This window comes from Oncorhynchus gorbuscha, linkage group LG11 (genome assembly GCF_021184085.1).
Source record: "Oncorhynchus gorbuscha isolate QuinsamMale2020 ecotype Even-year linkage group LG11, OgorEven_v1.0, whole genome shotgun sequence".
NCBI classification, from domain to species: Eukaryota; Metazoa; Chordata; class Actinopteri; order Salmoniformes; family Salmonidae; genus Oncorhynchus; species Oncorhynchus gorbuscha.
Window position 1 is genome coordinate 1,723,086 of NC_060183.1, and position 21,131 is coordinate 1,744,216.

A 21,131-nucleotide genomic window follows, 5' to 3' on the forward strand; every position below is an offset into this window, starting at 1 on the left:
CTCACTGTGTTACTGCTTCTCTTGGATACGAGGTCAGTTTTTCAAATGTATTCATTACGCACGTCGCATAAACTGCAGTTTCTACCTCTTCCAGTATCTCGAGGAGGAGTATCGTAAGGGAGCGCACGATGACGACCCCATGCCTCCTGTCCAGCCGTACCATTACGGATCTCACTACTCCAACTCCGGCACTGTACTACACTTCCTGGTTCGCATGCCTCCATTCACCAAGATGTTCCTGGCCTACCAGGGTAAGACACCCACACAGATGTGTACTTCTGATGTTGCTCTCTTCTTTTAGGAATAGCTATTTTCATTCAGCGGCATATAAAAGATCACTGCCATCTGTATTGTGTTATTAGCATGATCCTGAGGCTGATCACTGCCATCTGTGTTGTGTTATTAGCATTAGGCTGATCACTGCCATCTGTGTTGTGTTATTAGCATTAGGCTGATCACTGCCATCTGTGTTGTGTTATTAGCATTAGGCTGATCACTGCCATCTGTGTTGTGTTATTAGCATTAGGCTGATCACTGCCATCTGTGTTGTTATTAGCATTAGGCTGATCACTGCCATCTGTGTTGTGTTATTAGCATTAGGCTGATCACTGCCATCTGTGTTGTGTTATTAGCATGATCCTGAGGCTGATCACTGCCATCTGTGTTGTTATTAGCATTAGGCTGATCACTGCCATCTGTGTTGTTATTAGCATTAGGCTGATCACTGCCATCTGTGTTGTTATTAGCATTAGGCTGATCACTGCCATCTGTGTTGTTATTAGCATTAGGCTGATCACTGCCATCTGTGTTGTTATTAGCATTAGGCTGATCACTGCCATCTGTGTTATTATCATGATCCTGAGGCTGATCACTGCCATCTGTGTTGTGTTATTAGCATTAGGCTGATCACAGCCATCTGTGTTGTTATTAGCATTAGGCTGATCACTGCCATCTGTGTTGTTATTAGCATTAGGCTGATCACTGCCATCTGTGTTGTTATTAGCATTAGGCTGATCACTGCCATCTGTGTTGTTATTAGCATTAGGCTGATCACTGCCATCTGTGTTGTTATTAGCATTAGGCTGATCACTGCCATCTGTGTTGTTATTAGCATTAGGCTGATCACTGCCATCTGTGTTGTTATTAGCATTAGGCTGATCACTGCCATCTGTGTTGTTATCAGCATTAGGCTGATCACCGCCATCTGTGTTGTTATTAGCATTAGGCTGATCACTGCCATCTGTGTTGTTATTAGCATTAGGCTGATCACTGCCATCTGTGTTGTTATTAGCATTAGGCTGATCACTGCCATCTGTGTTGTGTTATTAGCATGATCCTGAGGCTGTTGTAGCACCGTGTTCTGATCTAACTAAAACTGATCTGATCCAATGGCTGGCATGCATCAAAGGCTTCCTCTGATAGGCTTCCTCTGATAGGCTTCCTCTGATAGGCTTCCTCTGATAGGCTTCCTCTGATAGGCTTTCTCTGATAGGCTTTCTCTCCCCTTTTCACACTCAAACCTCTCTCTATCCCTCTGACTCCCCCCTCTTCTCCTCTTCCATTTATCTTCCTCTCAACCTCTCGTCCTGCTCCTCTCTGACTCCCCCCTCTTCTCCTCTACCTCTCATCCCGTTTCTCTCTTCCTCTGCTCTTGTCTTTCTAATGCTCTTCCTCCGAAGCCTCTCATCTTCGTTGATAGAAGTGTATTTGAATTCAGAAGTGGTGGTTCACAAGGCAATGAAAGGAAGCCTGCTCATTCACCAAGATAAAGACACTGTGTTCGTCCTGTATCATCAGAACACAGGTTTAATTAGTGTGTGTGTTTGTGTGTGTGTGTGTGTGTTGCAGACCAGAGCTTTGATATCCCTGACCGGACGTTCCACTCTATGAATACAACATGGCGTCTCTCCTCATTCGAGAGCATGACTGACGTCAAGGAGCTAATACCAGAGTTCTTTTACCTCCCGGAGTTCCTGGTCAACAGAGAGGGTAGGAGAATAGACCACACACACAGACCTCTGTAACACAGAGTGTTTACCAGAGTTATATTACCTCTCAGAGTTCCTCGTCAACTGAGAGGGAAAGACGATATGATAATGGTGCCGGAGGGGATGGCTGCCATTTACGAGCTATTTTGTTGTTTTTTTTCCCCATATGGTTTGTTACTTATTTTGTACATAATGTTGCTGCTACCGTGTCTTATGACCGAAAAGAGCTTCTGGACATCAGAACAGAGTCACGTCGAACTGGACAACGATTTCTCTTTAATGAGTCTGACCTTGAAAGATATACTCCTTTGTCGAGACCCAAATCCCTGTCATCAGCGTGAAGAAAATACAGAGAAAAGGGGAGGGCGGGTGTCTTGTAAGAATTTCCCGTCGGGTAGGTAGTTGGAAACATTGGAAAACAAACTTTACGATCTACAATTAAGACTATTCTACCAACGGGGCATTAAAATCTGAAATATCTTATGTTTCACCGAGACGTGGCTAAATGACGACACAGATAATATTGATCTGGCTGGCTTCTCAGGACAGAGCAGCTACGTCAGTCAGGGGCGGGGGTGTGTCTTTGTCAATAACACGGGGCGTGTCTTTGTCAATAACACGGGGCGTGTCTTTGCCAATAACACGGGGCGTGTCTTTGCCAATAACACGGGGCGTGTCTTTGCCAATAACACGGGGCGTGTCTTTGCCAATAACACGGGGCGTGTCTTTGCCAATAACACGGGGCGTGTCTTTTTGCCAATAACACGGGGCGTGTGTCTTTGCCAATAACACGGGGCGTGTCTTTGCCAATAACACGGGCGTGTCTTTGCCAATAACACTTTGGGGCGTGTCTTTGTCAATAACACGGGGCGTGTCAATAACACGGGGCGTGTCTTTGTCAATAACACGGGCGTGTCTTTTCAATAACACGGGGCGTGTCTTTGTCAATAACACTTTGGGGCGTGTCTTTGTCTTTCAATAACACGGGGCGTGTCTTTGTCAATAACACGGGGCGTGTCTTTGTCAATAACACGGGGCGTGTCTTTGTCAATAACACGGGGCGTGTCTTTGTCAATAACACGGGGCGTGTCTTTGTCAATAACACGGGGCGTGTCTTTGTCAATAACACGGGGCGTGTCTTTGTCAATAACACGGGGCGTGTCTTTGTCAATAACACGGGCGTGTCTTTGTCAATAACACGGGGCGTGTCTTTGTCAATAACACGGGGCGTGTCTTTGTCAATAACACGGGCGTGTCTTTGTCAATAACACGGGGCGTGTCTTTGTCAATAACACGGGGCGTGTCTTTGTCAATAACACGGGGCGTGTCTTTGCCAATAACACGGGCGTGTCTTTGCCAATAACACGGGGCGTGTCTTTGCCAATAACACGGGCCGTGTCTTTGCCAATAACACGGGCCGTGTCTTTGCAGGGGACTTTGCAGGGAAACTTAAATCTGTTTTACCTCATTTCTACCAGCATGTCAAATGTGGAACCAGAGGGAAAAAACTCTAGACCTCCTTTACTCCACACAGAGATGCACAAAGCTCTAGACCTCCTTTACTCCACACTGAGATGCATACAAAACTCTAGACCTCCTTTACTCCACACAGAGATGCACAAAACTCTAGACCTCCTTTACTCCACACTGAGATGCATACAAAACTCTAGACCTCCTTTACTCCACACAGAGATGCACAAAGCTCTCCCTCACACTCCATTTGGCAAATCTGACCATAATTCTATCCTCCTGATTACAAGCAAAAACTAAAGCAGGAAGTACCATTGACTCGCTCAATACGGAAGTGGTCAGATGACGCGGGTGCTAACCTACAGGTCGGTTTTGTTAGCACAGACTGGAATCTGTTCCGGGATTCTTCCAATGGCATTGGGGAGAGACCAGTCACCGGCTTCATCAATAAATACATTGACGATGTATTTCCCACAGTGACTGTACGTACATATCCCAACCAGAAGCCATGGATTACAGGCAACATCTGCACCGAGCTAAAGCTGCCGCTTTCAAGGAGTGGGACAATAATCTGGACGTTTATAGGAAATCCTGCTATGCCCACAGATTAACCATCGAACAGGCAAAGCGTCAATACACTAAGATGTTGTGGACTAAGATGTAATCATACTACACCGGCTCGAGCAGATGAGCTTAATGCCTTTCTGTGCAAGCAACACTGAAGCATGCATGAGAGCACCAGCCATGTCCCAGAGACATCACAAATGGTCCTTTTGTTCGATAATGTCCTTTATGTCCCAAAAATGTCAATTTATTTGGTGCGTTTGATTCCGAAATACACCAGTTTTAACTCGCCCAACATGCCTGCATAGTATCTAATAAGTTACCTATAAACTTGGTCCAAACATTTCAAACAACGTGCCTAATCCAACCTCAGGTGTACCCTAAAACGTAAATAATCGATCAAATTTAAGACTGAATAAACTGTTTCTAATACCGAATAAAAACAATGTGGAGCGCGCTCCTGTTCACCCGCATCAAAACAGTAGAATCCACCTGGAGTGACACTTACAACTTCTTAATTTCTCAAAAGAAAAACATAGAACAATTTCTAAAGACTGTGGACATCTAGTGGAAGCCATAGGAACTGCAACCAGGTTCCTAATAATAAAGGAGTCCCATAGAAACCTATTGGAAAATCCTATGACCTCAATAGACCTTTTTTCCCCTTGAAGGTTTGTCTTCGGAGTTATATTCACAGACATTATTTTAACAGTTTTAGAAACTTTAGAGTGTTTTCTATCCAAATCTACCATAATATGCATATCCTAGGTTCTGGGCCTGAGTAACAGGCAATTTCCTTTGGGCACACTTTTTATCCGGAAGTGTAAATACTGCCCCCTACCCAAACGGGTCCACATTCACAGTCGCGGGGCAAGACTGATTACCAGGACGTGTACACAGAACATCTTAACTGACATTTTCAACCTGTCCCTGACAGAGTCTCTAATACATACATGTTTCAAACAGACCACCATAGTCCCTGTGCCCAAGAAAGTGAAGGTAACCTGCTTAAATGTTTACCGAACCATAGCACTCACGTCGGTAGCCGTGAAGTGCTTTGAAAGGTTGGTCATGGCTCACGTCAACACCATTATTCCAGAAACCCTAGACCCACTCCAATTCGCCCCAACAGATCCACAGATGATACAATCTCAATCACGCTCCACACTGCCTTTTCCCACCTGGACAAAAGGAACACCTATGTGAGAATGCTATTAATTTACTAGAGCTCAGCGTTCAACACCATAGTACCCTCAAAGCTCATCACTAAGCTAAGGACCCTGGGACTAAGCACCTCCCTTTGAACCTGGATCCTGGACTTCCTGACGGGTCGCCCCCAGGTGGTAAGGGTAGGTAACAGCACGTCTGCCACGCTGATCCTTAACACTGGGGCCCCTCAGGGGTGCGTGCTTAGTCCCCTCCTGTACTCCCTGTTCACCCACAACTGCGTGGCCAAGCACGACTCCAACTCCATCATTAAGTTTGCTGATGACACAACAGTGGTGGGCCTGATCGCTGACAACAATGAGACGGCCTATAGGGAGGAGGTCAGAGAACTGGCTGTGTGGTGCCAGGACAGCAACCTCAATGTGAGCAAGACAAAGGAGCTGATCGTGGACTATAGGAAAAGGAGGGCCGAACAGGCCCCCATTAACATCGATGGGGCTGAAGTGGAGCAGGTTGAGAGTTTCAAGTTCCTTTGGGTCCACATCACCAATGAACTATCATGGTCCGAACACACCACGACAGTCATGAAGAGGGCACAACAACACTTTTTCCCCCTCAGGAGACTGAAAAAAAATTGGCCTGGGTTCCCAGATCCTCAAAAAGTTCTACAGCTGCACCATCGAGAACATCCTGACCGGTTGCATCACAGCCTGGTATGGCAACTCCTCGGCATCCAACAGTAAGGCGCTACAGAGGGTAGTGCATACGGCCCAGTACATCACTGGGGCCAAGCCTCCTGTCATGTAGGATATATACTAGACGGTGTCAGAGGAAAGATCTGAAAATGGTCAAAGACTCCAGTCACCCAAGTCATAGTCTGTTCTCTCTGCTACCGCACGGCAAGCAGTGCCGGAGCGTGAAGTCGAGGTACAAAAGGCTCCTTAACAGATTCTTCCCCAAAGCCATAAGACTGCTGAACAACGAATCAAAATGGCCACCCGGACCGGTTACATTGACCCCACCCTCCCTTTGTTTTTACACTGCTGTTTATTATCTATGCACAGGCACTTTACAAATGACCTCGTCTAACCCCCAGGACATTGCCTCTGTAACGGTACCCTCTGTATATAGCCTCGTTATTGTTATGTCATTTTCTTGTGTAACTTTTATTTATTTTCTTTTCACTTTTGTTTATTTAGTAAATTTTTTAACTCTATTTCTTGAACTGCGTTGTTGGTTAAGGGTTTGTAAAGTAAGCATTTCACTAAGGTTGTATTCCGAGCATGTGACAAATTCCATTTGATTTGATCCACAATCTTTGGTTGTTTAGTAAAGGTATTCCCAAACTGGGGTATGCACACTCGTTGGCACCAAGGCTCTTTTTCTCGCCTGAATGATGTGAATCGAGGATTACAGGGACTCCGCAATTATGTTCAATGTGCGGTACAAAATTGAGGCTATGATTAGGAAGTTGTAGCTCTTCTCTGCCGGCATGAACAAGGACAAGCTAAAGTTTAAGAGGGTGTGAACGATGCTGACTGGGTGTAGACAAAGAAAAGCTCTCGAGTAGGAGCAAAAACATTTCAAAGGCCATTTTACAAGCTACAAGTTGAAGTAGCTCCGAATCTCTACTTTTATCCAATGTAAAAAAAAAAATTAAAAATTCAAATTTTGCTACATAAGACCAAATCGAGCCGGTTGGTCACATATTAGCAGTAAGGAATGTTTTACAGTAGACCTCCTTTCCTCTTTCCAATGTGTCCTCTGTCTTCCTCCAGGTTTTGACTTTGGTGTGCGTCAAAACAGTGAGCGTGTGAACCACGTCAACCTGCCACCCTGGGCGCGGAACGACCCTCGCCTCTTCATCCTGATCCACCGCCAGGCCCTGGAGTCAGACCAGGTCTCTCAGACCCTCTGTCAGTGGATTGACCTGGTGTTTGGGTTGAAACAGAAAGGAAAGGCAGCTGTACATGCCATCAACGTATTCCACCCTGCTGTGAGTAGCGGTTTATACCTGGGCCGTATATATCCCACCAAACGGAAGGGAACAGAGAGGGCCTGGATTTGGACAACAAAAAATGAACATTGTGTTTTTGGTTTACCGTGGCAACACGTTTTCGTGTGTGAGCATGACCTTGGACAAGAAGAGACCTCAGCTTGTATTTTAACTGTTTGACAAGTTGATTTGTCTCCCCTCGTCCGTAGACGTATTTCGGGATGGACGTGTCGTCGGTGGAGGACCCGGTGCAGCGGCGTGCTTTGGAGACCATGATCAAGACATACGGACAGACGCCCAGACAGCTGTTCTCTGCATCTCACATCAGCAGAGCTGGACCCAGACTCATTATGGAGGGAGAGCTTCCCGCTGCCATGGGCCTCCTGGTGCAGCTGGCCTTCAGAGAGACCAGGGAACAGGTCAAAGATATAGTTTACCCGGTAGGTTAAAGGTCAGAGGTTAGGGTCAGGTGTTACGGCCTCCTTGTGCAGCTGGCCTTCAGAGAGGCCAGGGTCATCCAATGGGTTTTGAGAAGGAGACAAGGAGAGAGGACGCAAGGAGTAATTGAGATCTTCCCATAGTCTACCCGATAGGTCAAAGTTCAAATTGGAGAGTTATGGGGGTGCGGCAGCTGGTCTAGTGGTTAGAGTGTAGGGGCGGCAGGTAGCCTAGTGGTTAGAGTGTAGGGGCGGCAGGTAGCCTAGTGGTTAGAGGGGAGGGGCGGCAGGTAGCCTAGTGGTTACAGGGGAGGGGCGGCAGGTAGCCTAGTGGTTAGAGGGGAGGGGCGGCAGGTAGCCTAGTGGTTAGAGGGGAGGGGGGAGGCAGGTAGCCTAGTGGTTAGAGGGGAGGGGAGGCAGGTAGCCTAGTGGTTAGAGGGGAGGGGAGGCAGGTAGCCTAGTGGTTAGAGGGGAGGGGAGGCAGGTAGCCTAGTGGTTAGAGGGGAGGGGAGGCAGGTAGCCTAGTGGTTAGAGTGTTGGGCCTGTAATCAAAAGGTTGCTGGATCGAATCCCCGAGCTGACAAGGTACAAATCTGTCGTTCTGCCCCTGAACAAGGCAGTTAACCCACTGTTCCCCTGAACAAGGCAGTTAACCCACTGTTCCCCTGAACAAGGCAGTTAACCCACTGTTCCCCTGAACAAGGCAGTTAACCCACTGTTCCCCTGAACAAGGCAGTTAACCCACTGTTCCCCGGTCGGCCGTCATTGTAAATAAGAATTTGTTCTTAACTGACTAGCCTCGTTAAATAAATATTAAATAAAGTTGTTTTATATATATATAAATGTAGAAGTGTAGGGTCTCCCTGAAACAGTTGTTGCTAAGTGGACTTTTCTACATGACGATTTAATTGAAGTGAAATGATATGAATCTGGGTGGGCTATGCAGTGCTGTTGAATAATCGTCCTCTCTCTCTCCCTTCCTCTTCCTCCTCTCTTCCCTCCCCTCCCCAGAGTCCCTTGTCCTGGATCAAGGGCCTGAAGTGGGGTGAGTATGTGGGCTCCCCCAGCTCTCCAGACCCTGCAGTGTGTTTCAGCCAGCCCCATGGAGAGAGGTTTGGGTCTCTACTGGCTCTCCCGACCAGAGCCATCTGTGGACTGTCACGCAACTTCTGTCTCATGATGATCTACAGCAAGGAACAAGGTGACACATTATATTATACAAGGAACAAGGTGACACATTATATTATACAAGGAACAAGGTGACACATTATATTATACTGGGAAAAGGTGACACATTATATTATACTGGGAAAAGGTGACACATTATATTATACTGGGAACAAGGTGACAAATATACTAGGAAAAGGTGACACATTATATTATACTGGGAACAAGGTGACAAATATACTAGGAAAAGGTGACACATTATATTATACTGGGAACAAGGTGACACATTATATTATACTGGGAACAAGGTGACACATTATATTATACTGGGAACAAGGTGACACATTATATTATACTGGGAACAAGGTGACACATTATATTATACTGGGAACAAGGTGACACATTATATTATACTGGGAACAAGGTGACACAGTATATTATTACTGGGAACAAGGTGAGTACAGTATATTATACTGGGAACAAGGTGACACATTATATTATACTGGGAACAAGGTGACACATTATATTATACTGGGAACAAGGTGACACATTATATTATACTGGGAACAAGGTGACACATTATATTATACTGGGAACAAGGTGACACATTATATTATACTAGGAACAAGGTGACACAGTATAGTATATTATAGTGGGAACAAGGTGACAGTACAGTATATTATACTGGGAACAAGGTGACACATTATATTATACTGGGAACAAGGTGACACAGTATTATATTATACTGGGAACAAGGTGACACATTATATTATACTGGGAACAAGGTGACACATTATATTATACTGGGAACAAGGTGACACATTATATTATACTGGGAACAAGGTGACACATTATATTATACTGGGAACAAGGTGACACATTATATTATACTGGGAACAAGGTGACACATTATATTATACTGGGAACAAGGTGACACATTATATTATACTGGGAACAAGGTGACACATTATATTATACTGGGAACAAGGTGACACATTATATTATACTGGGAACAAGGTGACACATTATATTATACTGGGAACAAGGTGACACATTATATTATACTGGGAACAAGGTGACACAGTATAGTATATTATACTGGGAACAAGGTGACACATTATATTATACTGGGAACAAGGTGACACATTATATTATACTGGGAACAAGGTGACACAGTATTATATTATACTGGGAACAAGGTGACACATTATATTATACTGGGAACAAGGTGACACAGTATAGTATATTATACTGGGAACAAGGTGACACAGTATATTATACTGGGAACAAGGTGACACAGTATATTATACTGGGAACAAGGTGACACATTATATTATACTGGGAACAAGGTGACACATTATATTATACTGGGAACAAGGTGACACATTATATTATACTGGGAACAAGGTGACACATTATATTATACTGGGAACAAGGTGACACAGTATATTATACTGGGAACAAGGTGACAGTACAGTATATTATACAAGGAACAAGGTGACAGTACAGTATATTATACTGGGAACAAGGTGACACAGTATATTATACTGGGAACAAGGTGACACATTATATTATACTGGGAACAAGGTGACACATTATATTATACTGGGAACAAGGTGACACATTATATTATACTGGGAACAAGGTGACAGTACAGTATATTATACTGGGAACAAGGTGACACAGTATATTATACTGGGAACAAGGTGACACATTATATTATACTGGGAACAAGGTGACACAGTACAGTATATTATACTGGGAACAAGGTGACACATTATATTATACTGGGAACAAGGTGACACGGTATATTATACTGGGAACAAGGTGACACATTATATTATACTGGGAACAAGGTGACACAGTACAGTATATTATACTGGGAACAAGGTGACACATTATATTATACTGGGAACAAGGTGACACATTATATTATACTGGGAACAAGGTGACACATTATATTATACTGGGAACAAGGTGACACATTATATTATACTGGGAACAAGGTGACACAGTATATTATACTGGGAACAAGGTGACACATTATATTATACTGGGAACAAGGTGACACATTATATTATACTGGGAACAAGGTGACACAGTACAGTATATTATACTGGGAACAAGGTGACACAGTATATTATACTGGGAACAAGGTGACACAGTATATTATACTGGGAACAAGGTGACACATTATATTATACTGGGAACAAGGTGACACATTATATTATACTGGGAACAAGGTGACACATTATATTATACTGGGAACAAGGTGACACATTATATTATACTGGGAACAAGGTGACACATTATATTATACTGGGAACAAGGTGACACATTATATTATACTGGGAACAAGGTGACACATTATATTATACTGGGAACAAGGTGACACATTATATTATACTGGGAACAAGGTGACACAGTATATTATACTGGGAACAAGGTGACACATTATATTATACTGGGAACAAGGTGACACATTATATTATACTGGGAACAAGGTGACACATTATATTATACTGGGAACAAGGTGACACATTATATTATACTGGGAACAAGGTGACACATTATATTATACTGGGAACAAGGTGACACATTATATTATACTGGGAACAAGGTGACACATTATATTATACTGGGAACAAGGTGACACATTATATTATACTGGGAACAAGGTGACACAGTATATTATACTGGGAACAAGGTGACAGTACAGTATATTATACTGGGAACAAGGTGACAGTACAGTATATTATACTGGGAACAAGGTGACAGTACAGTATATTATACTGGGAACAAGGTGACACAGTATATTATACTGGGAACAAGGTGACACAGTATATTATACTGGGAACAAGGTGACACAGTATATTATACTGGGAACAAGGTGACACAGTATATTATACTGGGAACAAGGTGACACAGTATATTATACTGGGAACAAGGTGACACAGTATATTATACTGGGAACAAGGTGACACAGTATATTATACTGGGAACAAGGTGACACAGTATATTATACTGGGAACAAGGTGACACAGTATATTATACTGGGAACAAGGTGACACATTATATTATACTGGGAACAAGGTGACACATTATATTATACTGGGAACAAGGTGACACATTATATTATACTGGGAACAAGGTGACACAGTATATTATACTGGGAACAAGGTGACACATTATATTATACTGGGAACAAGGTGACACATTATATTATACTGGGAACAAGGTGACACATTATATTATACTGGGAACAAGGTGACACAGTATATTATACTGGGAACAAGGTGACACATTATATTATACTGGGAACAAGGTGACAGTACATTATATTATACTGGGAACAAGGTGACACAGTACAGTATATTATACTGGGAACAAGGTGACACGGTATATTATACTGGGAACAAGGTGACACATTATATTATACTGGGAACAAGGTGACACATTATATTATACTGGGAACAAGGTGACACATTATATTATACTAGGAACAAGGTGACAGTACAGTATATTATACTGGGAACAGGGTGACACATTATATTATACTGGGAACAAGGTGACACAGTATACTGGGAACAAGGTGACAGTACATTATATTATACTGGGAACAAGGTGACACAGTACAGTATATTATACTGGGAACAAGGTGACACAGTACAGTATATTATACTGGGAACAAGGTGACACATTATATTATACTGGGAACAAGGTGACACATTATATTATACTGGGAACAAGGTGACACAGTATATTATACTGGGAACAAGGTGACACAGTATATTATACTGGGAACAAGGTGACACATTATATTATACTGGGAACAAGGTGACACAGTATATTATACTGGGAACAAGGTGACACATTATATTATACTGGGAACAAGGTGACACATTATATTATACTGGGAACAAGGTGACACAGTATATTATACTGGGAACAAGGTGACACAGTATATTATACTGGGAACAAGGTGACACATTATATTATACTGGGAACAAGGTGACACAGTATATTATACTGGGAACAAGGTGACACAGTATATTATACTGGGAACAAGGTGACACAGTACAGTATATTATACTGGGAACAAGGTGACACATTATATTATACTGGGAACAAGGTGACACATTATATTATACTGGGAACAAGGTGACACATTATATTATACTGGGAACAAGGTGACACAGTATATTATACTATAAAAGTATGCATTTCCTATTCGTCTAGTGACAAGGACTTGACAGTTTTGAGATGACAGCATGCGTTTTCTCATCACAAATATTTTCCAGTTATGAATTTGATGCTTGTGTAAAAATATTTCACTGCCAAAGTAGTTCAATTGATATATATTGTGACACACCCCCTAAACTCAAAACATGCCAAATAATGCCTAGCAGATGGGGAACACAAGCTCCCAATATTACCAGCCTGATAGTCAGTTAGTCAGTTGTCTGCCTTACATTCACAAACAGCATTGAGTAATTGGTCTATACGTTACTCTTACATTGTAAATGTCATCAACGCCTACTGGATGACAACTTGTTTTTAACCGGGACAGAATCATTTATAATCCCCTTATTGTATGGGACACTTTTAAACGTGCCTTCAGAGGCCCTGCAATTCAGTACTCATCTATAAAACAACTATTATTTAGGTCAGAAGAGCTCATATTAACAAGGAAAATGGAAAGACTAACAGAACAGTTAGATGGCAATAAAAACTATCGTAAAGGCACAGAATAAGTTAGAGGAAAAACAACAACAAGAAATGGAGGAACTTATTCAAGACAGATCCAATAAAACGAACAGGATGGAATATGGGGAGAAATGCACCAATTCCTTTTTCTAATCTTCCGCATAGAAATGCTACCAAAAAGAATTTACTAAAACTTTTTGCAAATGGAGTCACCCATAATTCACCAAACCATGTTGAAAGACGAAGCAAAGGACTTTAAGCATACGTTTTGTCATCTCCGCAGACCAGTGGTAGTATACTATATAGTATCTCCGCTAACCAAAGTTCATTGTTTCTATTCATAAAAATGTACAGAAAGACTCATGTGAAGGCCTAATTACAGAGGAGGAACTTCTATGTGCAATTAAAGCCTGCAAGTCTGGGGAAACTCCAGGCCTGGATGGCACACCAGTGGAGGTTTATAGCTTTTTTTCATGTACTCAGAGGTCCGTTATTAGTATGTTTTAACCACTCTTCTAAAAATGGTAGATGATCAGATACTCAACGAAAAGGTTTGATTGAATTATTACTGAAACGGGACCCAGGTGGTAAAGATCCAGTCTATTTAAAATAAATTTGAGGGCCCGTTACACTTCAGTGTTGTGAATCAAAAATTCTAGCGACATGCTTCGCGCATAGAATTAAAAAGGTGTTGACCGATATTATTCATCCTAATCAGACAGGTTCTTTACATGGACTATATATTTAGAGATAATATAAGACAAGTACTGGAAACAATAGAACACTATGAACAATTTGGGAAACCAGGCCCGGTATTCATAGCTGACTTTGAAAAGGCTTTTGATAAAGTACGACTGGAGTTTATATATAAATGCCTTGGATATAAACATTTTGGTGAATCTCTTAGACAATGGGTTGAAGTTAAGTGTAGCAACTAACAGGTGTAAAATATGAATTAATGGCTACTTATCAAAGTATTAAACAGTCTAGAGGAGTAAAACAAGGTTGTCCACTATCGGCATACCTATTTATTATCTCCTCTGTGTCTCTAGGTGTTGAGGAGCACTGACCCTCTCCTCTGTCTCTAGGTGTTGAGGAGCACTTGACCCTCTCCTCTGTGTCTCTAGGTGTGAGGAGCACTGACCCTCTCCTCTGTGTCTCTAGGTGTTGAGGAGCACTGACCCTCTCCTCTGTGTCTCTAGGTGTTGAGGAGCACTGACCCTCTCCTCTGTGTCTCTAGGTGTGAGGAGCACTGACCCTCTCCTCTGTGTCTCTAGGTGTTGAGGAGCACTGACCCTCTCCTCTGTGTCTCTAGGTGTTGAGGAGCACTGACCCTCTCCTCTGTGTCTAGGTGTGAGGAGCACTGACCCTCTCCTCTGTGTCTCTAGGTGTGAGGAGCACTGACCCTCTCCTCTGTCTCTAGGTGTTGAGGAGCACTGACCCTCTCCTCTGTGTCTCTAGGTGTGAGGAGCACTGACCCTCTCCTCTGTGTCTCTAGGTGTGAGGAGCACTGACCCTCTCCTCTGTGTCTCTAGGTGTTGAGGAGCACTGACCCTCTCCTCTGTGTCTCTAGGTGTGAGGAGCACTGACCCTCTCCTCTGTGTCTAGGTGTGAGGAGCACTGACCCTCTCCTCTGTGTCTCTAGGTGTTGAGGAGCACTGACCCTCTCCTCTGTGTCTCTAGGTGTGAGGAGCACTGACCCTCTCCTCTGTGTCTCTAGGTGTTGAGGAGCACTGACCCTCTCCTCTGTGTCTCTAGGTGTTGAGGAGCACTGACCCTCTCCTCTGTGTCTAGGTGTGAGGAGCACTGACCCTCTCCTCTGTGTCTCTAGGTGTTGAGGAGCACTGACCCTCTCCTCTGTGTCTCTAGGTGTTGAGGAGCACTGACCCTCTCCTCTGTGTCTCTAGGTGTGAGGAGCACTGACCCTCTCCTCTGTGTCTCTAGGTGTTGAGGAGCACTGACCCTCTCCTCTGTGTCTCTAGGTGTTGAGGAGCACTGACCCTCTCCTCTGTGTCTCTAGGTGTTGAGGAGCACTGACCCTCTCCTCTGTGTCTCTAGGTGTGAGGAGCATGCACAGTACAGATATCCAGTGGTCTGCCATCTTGAGTTGGGGCTATGCTGACAACATGCTGAGGCTGAAGAGCAAACAGAGTGAACCGCCCATCAACTTCATACAGTGCTCTCCACTCCACCAGGTAAACTACTGTACCTTTAATATCACTACATACAGTGCTCTCCACTCTACCAGGTAAACTACTGTACCTTTAATATCACTTCATACAGTGCTCTCCACTCCACCAAGTAAACTACTGTACCTTTAATATCACTTCATACAGTGCTCTCCACTCTACCAGGTAAACTACTGTACCTTTAATATCACTTCATACAGTGCTCTCCACTCTACCAGGTAAACTACTGTACCTTTAATATCACTTCATACAGTGCTCTCCACTCCACCAGGTAAACTACTGTACCTTTAATATCACTAAACCCTCAATGTATATTTACATTTACATTACATTTAAGTAATTTAGCAGACGCTCTTATCCAGAGCGACTTACAAATTGGTGCATTCACCTTATGACATCCAGTGGGACAGTCACTTAACAATAGTGCATCTAAAACTTAGGGGGGTGGGGTGAGAGGGATTACTTAACCTATCCTAGGTATTCCTTAAAGAGGTGGGGTTTCAGGTGTCTCCGGAAGGTGGTGATTGACTCCGCTGTCCTGGCGTCGTGAGGGAGTTTGTTCCACCATTGGGGGGCCAGGGCAGCGAACAGTTTTGACTGGGCTGAGCGGGAGCTGTACTTCCTCAGTGGTAGGGAGGCGAGCAGGCCAGAGGTGGATGAACGCAGTGCCCTTGTTTGGGTGTAGGGCCTGATCAGAGCCTGGAGGTACTGAGGTGCCGTTCCCCTCACAGCTCCGTAGGCAAGCACCATGGTCTTGTAGCGGATGCGAGCTTCAACTGGAAGCCAGTGGAGAGAACGGAGGAGCGGGGTGACGTGAGAGAACTTGGGAAGGTTGAACACCAGACGGGCTGCGGCGTTCTGGATGAGTTGAAGGGGTTTAATGGCACAGGCAGGGAGCCCAGCCAACAGCGAGTTGCAGTAATCCAGACGGGAGATGACAAGTGCCTGGATTAGGACCTGCGCCGCTTCCTGTGTGAGGCAGGGTCGTACTCTGCGGATGTTGTAGAGCATGAACCTACAGGAACGGGCCACCGCCTTGATGTTAGTTGAGAACGACAGGGTGTTGTCCAGGATCACGCCAAGGTTCTTGGCGCTCTGGGAGGAGGACACAATGGAGTTGTCAACCGTGATGGCGAGATCATGGAACGGGCAGTCCTTCCCCGGGAGGAAGAGCAGCTCCGTCTTGCCGAGGTTCAGCTTGAGGTGGTGATCCGTCATCCACACTGATATGTCTGCCAGACATGCAGAGATGCGATTCTCCACCTGGTCATCAGAAGGGGGAAAGGAGAAGATTAATTGTGTGTCGTCTGCATAGCAATGATAAGAGAGACCATGTGAGGTTATGACAGAGCCAAGTGACTTGGTGTATAGCGAGAATAGGAGAGGGCCAAGAACAGAGCCCTGGGGACACCAGTGGTGAGAGCGCGTGGTGAGGAGACAGATTCTCGCCACGCCACCTGGTAGGAGCGACCTGTCAGGTAGGACGCAATCCAAGCGTGGGCCGCGCCGGAGATGCCCAACTCGGAGAGGGTGGAGAGGAGGATCTGATGGTTCACAGTATCGAAGGCAGCCGATAGATCTAGAAGGATGAGAGCAGAGGAGAGAGAGTTAGCTTTAGCAGTGCGGAGCGCCTCCGTGATACAGAGGAGAGCAGTCTCAGTTGAATGACTAGTCTTGAAACCTGACTGATTTGGATCAAGAAGGTCATTCAGAGAGAGATAGCGGGAGAGCTGGCCAAGGACGGCACGTTCAAGAGTTTTGGAGAGAAAAGAAAGAAGGGATACTGGTCTGTAATTGTTGACATCGGAGGGATCGAGTGTAGGTTTTTTCAGAAGGGGTGCAACTCTCGCTCTCTTGAAGACGGAAGGGACGTAGCCAGCGGTCAGGGATGAGTTGATGAGCGAGGTGAGGTAAGGGAGAAGGTCTCCGGAAATGGTCTGGAGAAGAGAGGAGGGGATAGGGTCAAGCGGGCAGGTTGTTGGGCGGCTGGCCGTCACAAGACTCGAGATTTCATCTGGAGAGAGAGGGGAGAAAGAGGTCAGAGCACAGGGTAGGGCAGTGTGAGCAGAACCAGCGGTGTCGTTTGACTTAGCAAACGAGGATCGGATGTCGTCGACCTTCTTTTCAAAATGGTTGACGAAGTCATCTGCAGAGAGGGAGGAGGGGGGGGGGGGGCGGAGGATTCAGGAGGGAGGAGAAGGTGGCAAAGAGCTTCCTAGGGTTAGAGGCAGATGCTTGGAATTTAGCGTGGTAGAAAGTGGCTTTAGCAGCAGAGACAGAGGAGGAAAATGTAGAGAGGAGGGAGTGAAAGGATGCCAGGTCCGCAGGGAGGCGAGTTTTCCTCCATTTCCGCTCGGCTGCCCGGAGCCCTGTTCTGTGAGCTCGCAATGAGTCATCGAGCCACGGAGCGGGAGGGGAGGACCGAGCCGGCCTGGAGGATAGGGGACATAGAGAGTCAAGGGATGCAGAGAGGGAGGAGAGGAGGGTTGAGGAGGCATAATCAGGAGATAGGTGGGAGAAGGTTTGAGCGGAGGGAAGAGATGATAGGATGGAAGAGGAGAGAGTAGCGGGGGAGAGAGAGCGAAGGTTGGGACGGCGCGATACCATCCGAGTAGGGGCAGTGTGGGAGGTGTTGGATGAGAGCGAGAGGGAAAAGGATACAAGGCAGTGGTCGGAGACTTGGAGGGAGTTGCAATGAGGTTAGTGGAAGAACAGCATCTAGTAAAGATGAGGTCGAGCGTATTGCCTGCCTTGTGAGTAGGGGGAAGGTGAGAGGGTGAGGTCAAAAGAGGAGAGGAGTGGAAAGAAGGAGGCAGAGAGGAAAGAGTCAAAGGTAGACGTGGGGAGGTTAAAGTCGCCCAGAACTGTGAGAGGTGAGCCGTCCTCAGGAAAGGAGCTTATCAAGGCATCAAGCTCATTGATGAACTCTCCGAGGGAACCTGGAGGATAAATGATAAGGATGTTAAGCTTGAAAGGGCTAGTAACTGTGACAGCATGGAATTCAAAGGAGGCGATAGACAGATGGGTAAGGGGAGAAAGAGAGAATGACCACTTGGGAGAGATGAGGATCCCGGTGCCACCACCCCGCTGACCAGACGCTCTCGGGGTGTAGAACACGTGGGCGGACGAAGAAGAGCAGTAGGAGTAGCAGTGTTGTCTGTGGTGATCCATGTTTCCGTCAGTGCCAAGAAGTCGAGGGACTGGAGGGAGGCATAGGCTGAGATGAACTCTGCCTTGTTGACCGCAGATTGGCAGTTCCAGAGGCTACCGGAGACCTGGAACTCCACGTGGGTCGTGCGCGCTGGGACCACCAGAGTAGGGTGGCCGCGGCCACGCGGTGAGGAGCGTTTGTATGGTCTGTGCAGAGAGGAGAGAACAGGGATAAACAGACACATAGTTGACAGGCTACAGAAGAGGCTACGCTAATGCAAAGGAGATTGGAATGACAAGTGGACTACACGTCTCGAATGTTCAGAAAGTTAAGCTACGTAGCAAGAATCTTATTGACTAAAATGATTAAAATGATACAGTACTGCTGAAGTAGGCCAGCTGGCAGTGGGTGCGTTGTTGACACTACACTAATCAAGTCGTTCCGTTGAGTGTAATAGTTTCTGCAGTGTTGCTATTCGGGGGCTAGCAGGCTAGCTAGCAGTGTTGTTTACGTTACGTTGCGTTAAAAGAACGACAATAGATGGCTAGCGAACCTAGAAAATCGCTCTAGACTACACAATTATCTTTGATACAAAGACGGCTATGTAGCTAGCTAAGTAGCTAGCTAAGTAGCTAGCTACGATCAAACAAATCAAACCGTTGTACTGTAATGAAATGAAGTGAAAATGTGATACTACCTGTGAGTGCGACCGGGTAGTTGAGTTCTATACAGAAGACGTTGGCTAGCGTTGGCTAGCTGTTGGCTAGCTAGCAGAGTCACCTACGTTAAGGACGACAAATAGCTGGCTAGCTAACCTCGGTAAATTAAGATAATCACTCTAAGACTACACACTCTAAACCTAAACAACACAATTATCTTGGATACGATGATACGAAGACAGCAAAGACAGCTATGTAGCTAGCTAACACTAAACTAATCAAGTCGTTCAGTTGAGTGTGATAGTTTCTCCAGTGCAGCTAATCAGTGGACGTTAGCTAGCTGGCTAGTGAAGACTACGTTAGGACGGCGAAATACGATAATTACGCAATTATCTTTGATACAAAGACGGCTATGTAGCTAGCTGAGAAGAATTTGCTAAGATAAGACAAATCAAACCGTTGTGATATAATGAAATATAATGAAAAAGTTATACTACCCGTTGGAGCGACGTGCAGATGCGACCACATTTATATAGCTGACTGAAGATTAAGACCATGATCCGTGACCCAGATAGGAGACTCCACAACTCCTTGAGGCTGTTAATGACAGGGCAATGGGAGACTCCACAACTCCTTGGGGCTGTTAATGACAGGGCAATGGGAGACTCCACAACTCCTTGGGGCTGTTAATGACAGGGCAATGGGAGACTCCACAACTCCTTGGGGCTGTTAATGACAGGGCAATGGGAGACTCCACAACTCCTTGAGGCTGTTAATGACAGGGCAATGGGAGACTCCACAACTCCTTGAGGCTGTTAATGACAGGGCAATGGGAGACTCCACAACTCCTTGGGGCTGTTAATGACAGGGCAATGGGAGACTCCACAACTCCTTGGGGCTGTTAATGACAGGGCAATGGGAGACTCCACAACTCCTTGAGGCTGTTAATGACAGGGCAATGGGAGACTTGCCCTGCCACAACTCCTTGGGGCTGTTAATGACAGGGCAATGGGAGACTCCACAACTCCTTGGGGCTGTTAATGACAGGGCAATGGGAGACTCCACAACTCCTTGAGGCTGTTAATGACAGGGCAATGGGAGACTCCTTGAGGCTGTTAATGACAGGGCTGGGAGACCACAACTCCTTGAGGCTGTTAATGACAGGGCAATGGGAGACTCCACAACTCCTTGAGGCTGTTAATGACAGGGCAATGGGAGACTCCACAACTCCTTGGGGCTGTTAATGACAGGGCAATGGGAGACTCCACAACTCCTTGGGGCTGTTAATGACAGGGCAATGGGAGACTCCACAACTCCTTGAGGCTGTTAATGACAGGGCAATGGGAGACTCCACAACTCCTTGAGGCTGTTAATGACAGGGCAATGGGAGACTCCACAACTCCCTTGTACTTTTCTTTAGTACATCACCTACTGTATGAAGACGACTGTGTTTATCATTCTCTCTCTCTAGGTAACAGCGTGTGCCTGGGTGTCTGATGGTTGTCAGCTGTTCACCGGCAGTAGGTGTGGAGTCATCACGGCCTATATTAACCGCTTCAATACTTCAACTGTGAGTAGTACACGCCTCTCTTTCTCTCTCTCCATCTTTCTCTCTCTCTCTTTCTCTCTTCTCTCT

At 45.3% G+C, this 21,131-nt stretch overlaps 1 protein-coding gene across 1 annotated transcript in view; it reads left to right on the top strand.

Annotated features, from left to right (window-relative positions):
- lyst (lysosomal trafficking regulator) overlaps positions 1–21,131 on the top strand; it is a 245,382-nt gene that overhangs the window by 207,313 nt on the left and 16,938 nt on the right. The window contains 7 exon segments of the mRNA XM_046368397.1: positions 95–251; positions 1,849–1,989; positions 6,968–7,185; positions 7,395–7,625; positions 8,634–8,823; positions 15,555–15,691; positions 20,967–21,065. Coding sequence (XP_046224353.1) covers positions 95–251; positions 1,849–1,989; positions 6,968–7,185; positions 7,395–7,625; positions 8,634–8,823; positions 15,555–15,691; positions 20,967–21,065 — 1,173 coding nt within the window.